The sequence below is a fragment of the Nerophis lumbriciformis genome, linkage group LG13 (genome assembly GCF_033978685.3).
Source record: "Nerophis lumbriciformis linkage group LG13, RoL_Nlum_v2.1, whole genome shotgun sequence".
Lineage (NCBI taxonomy): Eukaryota > Metazoa > Chordata > Actinopteri > Syngnathiformes > Syngnathidae > Nerophis > Nerophis lumbriciformis.
The window spans coordinates 1,545,996-1,560,000 of record NC_084560.2 but is presented as its reverse complement, the minus strand read 5'-3'; the positions used below and the strand labels follow the sequence as shown (position 1 = coordinate 1,560,000).

Genomic DNA, 14,005 nt, shown 5'->3' with positions numbered 1-14,005 from the left:
GGCCACCGGACCTGTGCCCCCCCCCCCCCCCCCCCCCCCCTCAAGGAAAAGGGGAGCAGAGGAGAAAAGAAAAGAAACGGCAGATCAACTGGTCTAACAGGGGGGCTATTTACAGGCTAGAGTATACAAATGAGTTTTAAGATGGGACTTAAATGCTTCTACTGAGGTAGCATCTCTAATTGTTACCGGGAGGGCATTCCATAGTACTGGAGCCCCAATAGAAAACGCTCTATAGCCCGCAGACTTTTTTTGGGCTCTGGGAATCACTAATAAGCCGGAGTTCTTTGAACGCAGATTTCTTGCCGGGACATATGGTACAATGCAATCGACAAGATAGGACGGAGCTAGACCGTGTAGTATTTTATACGTAAGTAGTAAAACCTTAAAGTCACATCTTAAGTGCACAGGAAGCCAGTGCAGGTGAGCCAGTATAGGTATATATATATGTATATATGTATATAAAGGTATATACAGTATAGGCGTAATATGATCAAACTTTCTTGTTCTTGTCAAAAGTGGAAAACTTTCAATGTTTTTCGTCGCCCAAACAGATTCTTTGGATGTGATAAATGCCAAAGTTTTATTTACGGAGGCAATAATTGAGCAAACAAAAAGGTAATGACACCAATGTTATCTATTGGAATTGTTGAGTACTGCTATATTGTTAAAAGTGTTTATACTATTTATGCTTTCAAGTCCAAGTTGAAGAAATCTTGTTAAATGTTGACAGCATAACTACCAAAATACAGAAGTATGTCCTTAATATTTTTGCAGTGCTATTTCTGTTGAAAAGTTCAAATGATTACATTAGAGATGTGATGTGCCACTTTTCAAGTGTCTGATGGCTTCAATTCATTTTCATGAATTTGTCATATTTTGAATTCTTTTGAAAGGCTTACAAAAAAACTACATTTGAATTGTAATTCCATGCTATTGACAGGACTATTGATTTTAATGAAGTTAGCTTGCCATGTTTACAGTATGATAATTGTGATAGAAATGTGAATTTTAGGCACAGAATATTTTTTACAATTGAACAAGGCAGTAGATTATACAAGCTTGGACAGAAAGTTAATAATGACACCAAATTTTTTTTTTTATGGAATTGTTTAGTACTGTTTTACCATTTGTTTACTGTAAAAAGTGTTTATACTTTCAATGAACAAATTGAAGTCTTGTGAAAGGTTGACAGGATAACTGGCATTAACTGTCAAAATCATTTCAAACTATTGAAGTTAGCTTACAGAATAAACATGTCAATCAACCCATATGATTTTTGCTGTAATATTTTTGTTTAGAAAAGTCACTGTGACTGATAGAAAAGTGATGGTTTTAGCAACATTTTAACCTGTCTGAATGCTAATAATCATTTTGCGTCGGGGGGCGAAGCCCTGAACCCTCCACCAGGACTTTGTCCTGGACCTACCGGGGCCTGTGGCCCCTTGGACCCTGGCTACTAGGTTTTTCTGATTTCAAAAGTTGGCAGGTATGAAATTCATTTGAAAGAACTGTAAGAGTTCCCTTCTGGGCTTAATAAAGTGAGAGTCCAGTCCATAGTGGATCTAACATAATAGTGAGAGTCCAGTCCATAGTGGATCTAACATAATAGTGTGAGAGTCCAGTCCATAGTGGATCTAACATAATAGTGAGAGTCCAGTCCATAGTGGATCTAACATAATAGTAAGAGTCCAGTCCATAGTGGATCTAACATAATAGTGAGAGTCCAGTCCATAGTGGATCCAACACAATAGTAAGAGTCCAGTCCATAGTGGATCTAACATAATAGTAAGAGTCCAGTCCATAGTGGATCCAACATAATAGTTTGAGAGTCCAGTCCATAGTGGATCTAACATAATAGTGTGAGAGTCCAGTCCATAGTGGATCTAACATAATAGTGTGAGAGTCCAGTCCATAGTGGATCTAACATAATAGTGAGAGTCCAGTCCATAGTGGATCTAACACAATAGTGAGAGTCCAGTCCATAGTGGATTTAACATATTAGTGTGAGAGTCCAGTCCATAGTGGATCTAACATAATAGTAAGAGTCCAGTCCATAGTGGATCTAACATAATAGTGAGAGTCCAGTCCATAGTGGATCTAACATAATAGTGTGAGAGTCCAGTCCATAGTGGATCTAACATAATAGTGTGAGAGTCCAGTCCATAGTGGATCTAACATAATAGTGAGAGTCCAGTCCATAGTGGATCTAACATAATAGTGTGAGAGTCCAGTCCATAGTGGATCTAACATAATAGTGTGAGAGTCCAGTCCATAGTGGATCTAACATAATAGTGTGAGAGTCCAGTCCATAGTGGATCTAACATAATAGTGTGAGAGTCCAGTCCATAGTGGATCTAACATAATAGTAAGAGTCCAGTCCATAGTGGATCTAACATAATAGTGTGAGAGTCCAGTCCATAGTGGATCTAACATAATAGTGAGAGTCCAGTCCATAGTGGATCTAACATAATAGTGTGAGAGTCCAGTCCATAGTGGATCTAACATAATAGTGAGAGTCCAGTCCATAGTACCTGTAAAATACATTTTTGACAGCCTGAAAACCCTCATCCATGTCAATATTTGCATAAAGGCTGTCAATGTCAATCCTCCTGGAACGAGTCGGATTGCGGGGACGCCTTTGAGATAAGTTTTCAGCAGAGGTGGGACCAAGTCATTGTTTTGCAAGTCACAAGTAAGTCTCAAGTCTTTGCCCTCAAGTCCGAGTCAAGACAGGCAAGCCCCGAGTCAAGTCCAAAGTCAAGACTGGAAAGTCTCAAGTCAAGTCCTAAGTCCTGCATTTTGAGTTTCGAGTCCTTTCAAGTCCTTTTAACCACAGACTAATATATTAACACAGATTGTGTATGCTTTTCAAACGCTGTATTTATTTATTAAAACAAGTGCATTTTAAATTGCAGGAAAGAAAATTGTGCTGACATTGCACTTTATAATAGCACTATTAACCAGTCATTTTAAACATTAACTCATTCCTTTACAGAACAAACACATTGAAAAATAAAGTGCAAATGTACTTATTTGTACAAAAGTGTTAACATTGAAAAAACATGACATATACGTGAACATAACAAAAAAGTTGTACTTTTTATGTGTCAGGGCCCTATGCTGCATTGCATTTGCAAAAGACCAAATTAGCCAAGAGTCTGTCAGTCATTTGTGCACGATGGGGGCGTAGTATGATGCCACCATGGCTGAAAACTCGCTCCACTGGAGCACTGGAGGCAGGCACTGCCAAGACTCTCATGGCCACTCGGAACAGTGAAGGAAGAGTCTTCATGTTCAATGCCCAGAACAAAAGGGGGGAGAGAGTTGTTTTGGGTTGGTGCACTACTTGTAAGTGTATCTTGTGTTTTTTATGTTGATTTAATTAAAAAAAGAAAAAAAAAAGAAAAAATTCTTGTGCGGCCCGATACCAATCGATCCACGGACCAGTACCGGGCCGCGGCCTGGTGGTTGGGGACCACTGAGGTAAACAACCAACAGTATGTCAGAAAGCTAGCTAAAACGGTACACATATTCATAATATAGTATACATTTTAACTGACCTTTATTTTACTATTTTTGTCTTTTTTTTTAGGTGGCTAAAATACGCGGTGCTGCTGACCGCCGTCTAACGTTACGTGTGATATATTGACTAACGTAACCCTGCTTAAAAAAAATCACTGAACAAAACGTATGAATAAGGTAGTGAACTGCAACAGATTCCCATGTTTGCAATAACGTTAGCAGTGAGTTTACAGCCTCACTGATTTAACTACACAGCAAATAAAAGTCACGTTACTTAGCCAATAAACGTTATCTTACATTCAAAACTTACCGTTCTTTGTGCAACTTCAAATGCCGGACGAAGTTGGAAGTTGTTGCCTCTCCATCAGTCATTTTGGAACCGCATGTGTTGCATACTGCAAACCGTTTTGTGTTGACCACCTCGTCATTTTTATACCCAAACAAAATGATTTTAGGTATCATTTTTTGTTCACTGGCGTGTGGTTTGGACATGTCTTCTTCGTTGGTTGTCCTGCAATTTGATTGGATGAATGCTGTGTGATGAAAACAAAGTAGATGTAATTTGATTGGCTGTTGTACTGAGAGCACACCAGCTGACACACGCAACGCTGATAGACAAGTACACAATGAAAAATACGGAGCGCTCCCGAATAACTTTTTCATCTTTGGGTTTTGGGGAAAGTAGCAAGTCGTGTCAAGTCATGTCAATTCAAAAGGCTCAAGTCCAAGTGAAGTCACAAGTCATTGATGTTAAAGTCTAAGTCGAGTTGCAAGTCTTTTTTACATTTTGTCAAGTCGAGTCTAAAGTCATCAAATTCATGACTCGAGTCCAAGTCATGTGACTCGAGTCCACACCTCTGGTTTTCAGGCATACAATATGCCTGAGGATGAAAAAATGGAGGCGCAAAACCCATGCTCTGTTGAATTGATTAACGTGGACCCCGACTTAAAGAAGTTGAAAGTATGACGTACAGGTGTATCCTCTCCATGACGCACGTGCAGCTGGATTGGCGCCTATTTGCTTTGACCTCATTTCCGGCAACGGTGCTGCTAGCCACGCCCCCTTCCTCTTCCTCCTCCTCCTCCTCCTCCTCCTCCTCCTCACGCCCCGCCCCGTGAGAAAGGACCTTTTTTTTCCTCGCGTCGAGCCGCCGTCCATCACCAGACGTCATCTTTCCCCCCCACCCGTGACGCTTCTGTGAGACATGATAAGGATTAGCGTTGGCCCGTGACACGTGAACGCACCATGCTGCATTCAGGAGCCTGGAGGCTCGCGCTGCTCAGCCTGCTCCTGCAGCCCGGGCTGGCCGACAGATACGGTAAGACGATGGCTTGGTATCATGATGTCTTGCAGTGTGTTGACTTCTACTCGTGTTGAACGGGGGAGATGTTGTGTTATTGTTCTACACGTTTGTTACGTCATTGCAATAAAAGAGCAAAAAAAATAAATACATAAAAAAAAGCAAAGACTTCAACATATTCTCATCAATTATATATTTTTGATATCATATGATCATGTTTTTGTCTCTCATCAATCTAAAATTATATATATATATATATATATATGTATGTGTGCTAGGGTTGTACAGTATACCCTGTACTAGTATAGTACCTCCATACTAATGAATACTATTCGGTACTATACCGCCTCTAAAAAGTACCGCTCCTCCACCCCCACCGCCCCCTCGTCGTCGTCTCGTGGTGACATTGCTGCTTTTTAGGAGCAGAGGAGCATGTTGGGCAGCGCACACACACAGAGTACTTACAAGCAGACACAGCGTGTAGACAGAAAAGGGAGAATGGACGCATTTTGGTGTAAAAAAGTCCAGATAAAGGTGAAGTTATAACACTGAAACACCCTTTAGGAAGAGGTGCTTTAAGGCATGGCTAACATCCATCCACAGTGTTTTAGCCTCTTCTAAATCACTAATCCTGGCCTCCATGGCGACGAATAAAGTAAGTTTAAAAGTAGCGTTATCACTGGAGGAGGAGGAATATCTAAACATGCTTCACTACACACCGTAGGGGGATACAATAGCTCACAATGTAAACAAACGCCATGGGTGGATCTACACCTGACATCCACTGTAATGATACCAAGTACAAGAGCGTATCTAGTCGATACTACTATGATTACATCCATATTTTTTTTATAATCACAAAATCTTTTTTCCTTTTTTTTCCAATTCATATTATGTTTATAAAGTCAGTAAATATGTCCCTGGACTTTGAATATGACCAATGTATGATCCTGTAACTACTTGGTATCACATCCATACCTAAATGTGTGGTATCGTCCAAAACTAATGTCAAGTATGAAAGAAGAGAAGAATAAGTGATTATTACATTTTAACAGAAGTGTAGATAGAACATGTTAAAAGAGAAAATAAGCAGATATTAACAGTAAATGAACAAGTGGATTAATAATCCATTTTTTACAGTTTGTCCCTCATAATGTGTAGAAAATAATAGGTGCATAAATGACACAATATGTTACTGCATAGACTAATTAGGAGTCTTTGTTTGTTTACTTACTACTAAAAGACAAGTTGTCTAGTATTTTATTGAAGGACTAAATGACAATAATTAACATATGTTTCATTTGTTGTTACAATGAAGACAATAATGACATTTTTGGTGCTCCCCTTTATTTAGAAAAGTATTGAAATAAAATTTGATATTGGTATTAAAATATATGCCCAGAATTGGAAATATGCTGATTTAGTCTTTGTAAGGCTGCAACAATTAATCGATTAAATCGATTATTCTATTAGGGAAAACAACTTCCATTTATGTTATGTTTTTTGGATTAATCGTTTAATTAGTGTATTTAATTAAAATAGAAAAATATATGCCCGGAATTTTAAATATACTGATTTAGTTTTTGTATGGCTGCAACGATTAATCGATTAAATCGATTATTCGATGAGGGAAAAAAGCTTCCATTTATACTCTGTTGCTTTGAAAAACTGTTTATGGAGTGTAGTTGATGAACATATTAAAATACTGTATATGCCCGAAGCTTTAAATACACCAATTTAGTTTTTGTATGGCCACAACGATTAATCGATTTAATCGATTATTCAATTAGAAAAAAATATTCGATTTATATTCAGTTACTTTGATTAATTGTTTAATTACTGGATTTCTTGAAAATATTAAAATATATGCCCAGAATTGGAAATATGCTGATTTAGTCTTTGCAAGGCTGCAACAATTAATCGATTAAATCGATTATTCTATTAGGGAAAACAACTTCCATTTATATTATGTTTTTTGGATTAATCGTTTAATTAGTGTATTTAATTAAAATAGAAAAATATATGCCCGGAATTTTAAATATACTGATTTAGTTTTTGTATGGCTGCAACGATTAATCGATTAAATCGATTATTCGATGAGGGAAAAAAGCTTCCATTTATACTCTGTTGCTTTGAAAAACTGTTTATGGAGTGTAGTTGATGAACATATTAAAATACTGTATATGCCCGAAGCTTTAAATACACCAATTTAGTTTTTGTATGGCCACAACGATTAATCGATTTAATCGATTATTCAATTAGAAAAAAATATTCGATTTATATTCAGTTACTTTGATTAATTGTTTAATTACTGGATTTCTTGAAAATATTAAAATATATGCCCAGAATTGGAAATATGCTGATTTAGTCTTTGCAAGGCTGCAACAATTAATCGATTAAATCGATTATTCTATTAGGGAAAACAACTTCCATTTATATTATGTTGTTTTGATTAATCATTTAATTAGTGTATTTAATTAAAATAGAAAAATATATGCCCGGAATTTTAAACAAGCTAATTTAGTTTTTGTATGGCCACAACGATTAATCAATTAAATCGATTATTTGATGAGAAAAACGCTTCCATTTATAGTCTGTTACTTTGAAAAACTGTTTATGGAGTGTAGTTGATGAAAATATTAAAATATATGCCCCGGGCTTTGAATACACTAATTTAGTTTGTCTATGGTCACAACGATTAATCGATTTAATCAATTATTCAATTAGAAAAAACTATTTTATTTATATTATGTTACTTTGATTAGTTGTTTAATTGCTGCATTTATTGAAAATATTAAAATATATGCCCGGAATTTAAAATATGCTGATTTAGTCTTTGTGAGGCTGCAACGATTAATCGATTAAATTGATTATTCTATTAGGGAAGAAAACTTCCATTTATATTATGTTGTTTTGATTAATCGTTTAATTAGTGTATTTAATGAAGATATTAAAATGTATGGCCGGAATTTTAAATATGCTGATTTAGTTTTTGCATGGCCGCAACGATTAATTGATTAAATCGATTATTCGATGAGGAAAAAAGCTTGCATTTTATATTCTGATGCTTTGAAAAACTGTTTATGGAGTGTAGTTGATGAACATATTAAAATACTGTATATGCCCGAAGCTTTAAATACACCAATTTAGTTTTTGTATGGCCACAACGATTAATTGATTTAATCGATTATTCAATTAGAAAAAAATATTCGATTTATATTCAGTTACTTTGATTAATTGTTTAATTACTGTATTTCTTGAAAATATTAAAATATATGCTCAGAATTGGAAATATGCTGATTTAGTCTTTGCAAGGCTGCAACAATTAATCGATTAAATCGATTATTCTATTAGGGAAAACAACTTCCATTTATATTATGTTGTTTTGATTAATCGTTTAATTAGTGTATTTAATGAATATATTAAAATGTATGGCCGGAATTTTAAATATGGTGATTTAGTTTTTGCATGGCCGCAACGATTAATTGATTAAATCGATTATTCGTTGGGGAAAAAAGCTTGCATTTTATACTCTGATGCTTTGAAAAACTGTTTATGGAGTGTAGTTGATGAACATATTAAAATACTGTATATGCCCGGAGCTTTAAATACACCAATTTAGTTTTTGTATGGCCACAACGATTAATCGATTTAATCGATTATTCAATTAGAAAAAAATATTCGATTTATATTCAGTTACTTTGATTAATTGTTTAATTACTGTATTTCTTGAAAATATTAAAATATATGCCCAGAATTGGAAATATGCTGATTTAGTCTTTGCAAGGCTGCAACAATTAATCGATTAAATCGATTATTCTATTAGGGAAAACAACTTCCATTTATATTATGTTGTTTTGATTAATCGTTTAATTAGTGTATTTAAAGAAAATATTAAAATGTATGGCCGGAATTTTAAATATGCTGATTTAGTTTTTGCATGGCCGCAACGATTAATTGATTAAATCGATTATTCGATGAGGAAAAAAGCTTGCATTTTATACTCTGATGCTTTGAAAAACTGTTTATGGAGTGTAGTTGATGAACATATTAAAATACTGTATATGCCCGGAGCTTTAAATACACCAATTTAGGTTTTGTATGGCCACAACGATTAATCGATTTAATCGATTATTCAATTAGAAAAAAATATTCGATTTATATTCAGTTACTTTGATTAATTGTTTAATTACTGTATTTCTTGAAAATATTAAAATATATGCCCAGAATTGGAAATATGCTGATTTAGTCTTTGCAAGGCTGCAACAATTAATCGATTAAATCGATTATTCTATTAGGGAAAACAACTTCCATTTATATTATGTTGTTTTGATTAATCGTTTAATTAGTGTATTTAAAGAAAATATTAAAATGTATGGCCGGAATTTTAAATATGCTGATATAGTTTTTGCATGGCCGCAACGATTAATTGATTAAATCGATTATTCGATGAGGAAAAAAGCTTGCATTTTATACTCTGATGCTTTGAAAAACTGTTTATGGAGTGTAGTTGATGAACATATTAAAATACTGTATATGCCCGAAGCTTTAAATACACCAATTTAGTTTTTGTATGGCCACAACGATTAATCGATTTAATCGATTATTCAATTAGAAAAAAATATTCGATTTATATTCAGTTACTTTGATTAATTGTTTAATTACTGTATTTCTTGAAAATATTAAAATATATGCCCAGAATTGGAAATATGCTGATTTAGTCTTTGCAAGGCTGCAACAATTAATTGATTAAATCGATTATTCTATTAGGGAAAACAACTTCCATTTATATTATGTTGTTTTGATTAATCGTTTAATTAGTGTATTTAAAGAAAATATTAAAATGTATGGCCGGAATTTTAAATATGCTGATTTAGTTTTTGCATGGCCGCAACAATTAATTGATTAAATCGATTATTCGATGAGGAAAAAAGCTTGCATTTTATACTCTGATGCTTTGAAAAACTGTTTATGGAGTGTAGTTGATGAACATATTAAAATACTGTATATGCCCGAAGCTTTAAATACACCAATTTAGTTTTTGTATGGCCACAACGATTAATCGATTTAATCGATTATTCAATTAGAAAAAAAAATTCGATTTATATTCAGTTACTTTGATTAATTGTTTAATTACTGTATTTCTTGAAAATATTAAAATATATGCCCAGAATTGGAAATATGCTGATTTAGTCTTTGCAAGGCTGCAACAATTAATCGATTAAATCGATTATTCTATTAGGGAAAACAACTTCCATTTAAATTATGTTGTTTTGATTAATCATTTAATTAGTGTATTTAATGAAGATATTAAAATGTATGGCCGGAATTTTAAATATGCTGATTTAGTTTTTGCATGGCCGCAACGATTAATTGATTAAATCGATTATTCGATGAGGAAAAAAGCTTGCATTTTATACTCTGATGCTTTGAAAAACTGTTTATGGAGTGTAGTTGATGAACATATTAAAATACTGTATATGCCCAGAGCTTTAAATACACCAATTTAGTTTTTGTATGGCCACAACGATTAATCGATTTAATCGATTATTCAATTAGAAAAAAATATTCGATTTATATTCAGTTACTTTGATTAATTGTTTAATTACTGGATTTCTTGAAAATATTAAAATATATGCCCAGAATTGGAAATATGCTGATTTAGTCTTTGCAAGGCTGCAACAATTAATTGATTAAATCGATTATTCTATTAGGGAAAACAACTTCCATTTATATTATGTTGTTTTGATTAATCGTTTAATTAGTGTATTTAAAGAAAATATTAAAATGTATGGCCGGAATTTTAAATATGCTGATTTAGTTTTTGCATGGCCGCAACGATTAATTGATTAAATCGATTATTCGATGAGGAAAAAAGCTTGCATTTTATACTCTGATGCTTTGAAAAACTGTTTATGGAGTGTAGTTGATGAACATATTAAAATACTGTATATGCCCGGAGCTTTAAATACACCAATTTAGTTTTTGTATGGCCACAACGATTAATCGATTTAATCGATTATTCAATTAGAAAAAAATATTCGATTTATATTCACTTACTTTGATTAATTGTTTAATTACTGTATTTCTTGAAAATATTAAAATATATGCCCAGAATTGGAAATATGCTGATTTAGTCTTTGCAAGGCTGCAACAATTAATCGATCAAATCGATTATTCTATTAGGGAAAACAACTTCCATTTAAATTATGTTGTTTTGATTAATCATTTAATTAGTGTATTTAATGAAGATATTAAAATGTATGGCCGGAATTTTAAATATGCTGATTTAGTTTTTGCATGGCCGCAACGATTAATTGATTAAATCGATTATTCGATGAGGAAAAAAGCTTGCATTTTATACTCTGATGCTTTGAAAAACTGTTTATGGAGTGTAGTTGATGAACATATTAAAATACTGTATATGCCCGGAGCTTTAAATACACCAATTTAGTTTTTGTATGGCCACAACGATTAATCGATTTAATCGATTATTCAATTAGAAAAAAATATTCGATTTATATTCACTTACTTTGATTAATTGTTTAATTACTGTATTTCTTGAAAATATTAAAATATATGCCCAGAATTGGAAATATGCTGATTTAGTCTTTGCAAGGCTGCAACAATTAATCGATCAAATCGATTATTCTATTAGGGAAAACAACTTCCATTTAAATTATGTTGTTTTGATTAATCATTTAATTAGTGTATTTAATGAAGATATTAAAATGTATGGCCGGAATTTTAAATATGCTGATTTAGTTTTTGCATGGCCGCAACGATTAATTGATTAAATTGATTATTCGATGAGGAAAAAAGCTTGCATTTTATACTCTGATGCTTTGAAAAACTGTTTATGGAGTGTAGTTGATGAACATATTAAAATACTGTATATGCCCGGAGCTTTAAATACACCAATTTAGTTTTTGTATGGCCACAACGATTAATCGATTTAATCGATTATTCAATTAGAAAAAAATATTCGATTTATATTCAGTTACTTTGATTAATTGTTTAATTACTGTATTTCTTGAAAATATTAAAATATATGCCCAGAATTGGAAATATGCTGATTTAGTCTTTGCAAGGCTGCAACAATTAATCGATTAAATCGATTATTCTATTAGGGAAAAAAACTTCCATTTATATTATGTTGTTTTGATTAATCGTTTAATTAGTGTATTTAATGAAGATATTAATCGATTATTCAATTAGAAACATATCTTCCATTTATATTCTGTTACTTTGATTAATCGTTTAATGAATGTAATTATTGAAAATATTCAAATGTATGCCTTATGCTGATTTAGTTTTTGTATGGCCGCAACAATTAATTGAGTCTATCGATTATTCTTTTAGAAAAAAATACTTCTATTTATATTCTGTCGCTTTGATTAATCGTTTAATGAGTAATGATTTAAAATAGACATTAGACATGTTAGACTTAGACAAACTTGAATGATCCACAAGGGAAATTGTTCAACACAGTAGCTCGGTTACAATGATGGAAAGTGTAAGGATGGAAAGGACAATGCAGGTATAAATAGACTAATATAGCAATAAAAAAATAAATGCCTGCAACTTTAAATACGCCAAAACAGTTTTTGCATGGTCACAACGATTAATCGATTTAATTAATCAGTCGATTAGAAAAAGCTTCTATGTATATGCTGTTGCTGTGAATAATCGTTTAATGAAAATAATAAAAGACGTGCCGGGAACTTTAAATATACCCAAACTTTTTGTTTGTATTTTTTTAATGATTGCACTTTTGTTGTCATTTCAATGTTGCTGATGTGCATTTATTAGGAAAAAATTAAACAAAAATATTCAAACTATTTCCGAGTGTGTTTATGGGATTACTCGATGAATGGAACAAAGTCATGGATGGATTGGTCAGTTACTAAAATGATCGCTAGACAAGTCCTTCTGATACTTGTTATTTGAAACATGAAATAATTGTTGTCATTAACGTGTTGATCAAGCTGATAATCAGAATAAAACACCGATTGAAGGCAAACAAAAATATATTTTTAACAACAAACTTATTTGTGAAAACATGAATACAAGAAGATGAGATAGTAACATGATCACAGTGGGCAGATGTATTTCAGCTACATTGGCTCACATTTAAAAAAAATCCTTCATCTTGTGGCCCCTAAAGTCCAAGAACTTATAAATAATATATACACTCAAATATATTTGGGGAAATTAAACACAAAATCCTTTACATGTGTAAAGGATATCACCACATGGGCTCAGGAACACTTCAGAAAACCACTGTCAGTAACTACAGTTGGTCGCTACATCTGTAAGTGCAAGTTAAAGCTCCACTATGCAAAGCCACAGCCATTTATCAACAACACCCAGAACTGGAAAAAAGCCATCTCCCCAAACTAGTATTGGCCTGATACTGATACCGACTTTGCAATCGATACCGTTGATATTTAGATCCAACACAAGAGCTGTGTCAGTCGTCTGGTCTTCCCATTTATACAAATACATATACACAATATTACTGCATTACTACTTCAGCTCCTTCACAATAAAGGCATAAATGTGTCGAACTGAAGCAGATGCCAGATGTGTTGATTTTGACGTGCAAACCCCAAAAGCAGTGAAGTTGTCACGTTGAATAGACTGCAAAGACAAGATATTTCATGTTTATGGAGTGTAGTTGATGAAAATATTAAAATATATGCCCAGGGCTTTAAATACACTAATATAGTTTGTCTATGGTCACAACGATTAATCGATTTAATCGATTATTCAATTAGAAAAAACTCTTTTATTTATATTATGTTACTTTGATGAATTGTTTAATTGCTGCATTTATTGAAAATATTAAAATACATGCCCGGAATTTAAAATATGCTGATTTAGTCTTTGTGAGGCTGCAACGATTAATCGATTAAATCGATTAAATCGATTATTCTATTAGGGGGAAAAAACTTCCATTTATATTATGTTGTTTTGATTAATCGTTTAATTAGTGTATTTAATGAAGATATTAAAATGTATGGCCGGAATTTTAAATATGCTGATTTAGTTTTTGCTTGGCCGCAACGATTAATTGATTAAATCGATTAAATCGATTATTCGATGAGGAAAAAAGCTTGCATTTTATACTCTGATGCTTTGAAAAACTGTTTATGGAGTGTAGTTGATGAACATATTAA

The 14,005-nt window shown here is 33.0% G+C and overlaps 1 protein-coding gene across 3 annotated transcripts in view; it reads left to right on the top strand.

Annotated features, from left to right (window-relative positions):
* The first annotated feature begins 4,641 nt into the window (after positions 1 to 4,641).
* The window catches only part of ptprna (protein tyrosine phosphatase receptor type Na), a 94,851-nt gene continuing 85,487 nt past the window's right edge, over positions 4,642 to 14,005 (top strand). For all 3 annotated transcript variants that reach the window (XM_061971816.1, XM_061971815.1, XM_061971814.1), the window contains exon 1: positions 4,642 to 4,841. In XM_061971816.1, the coding sequence (XP_061827800.1) occupies positions 4,769 to 4,841 (73 nt within the window). In that variant the 5' untranslated portion in view covers positions 4,642 to 4,768. The remainder of the gene's footprint in view (positions 4,842 to 14,005) is intronic.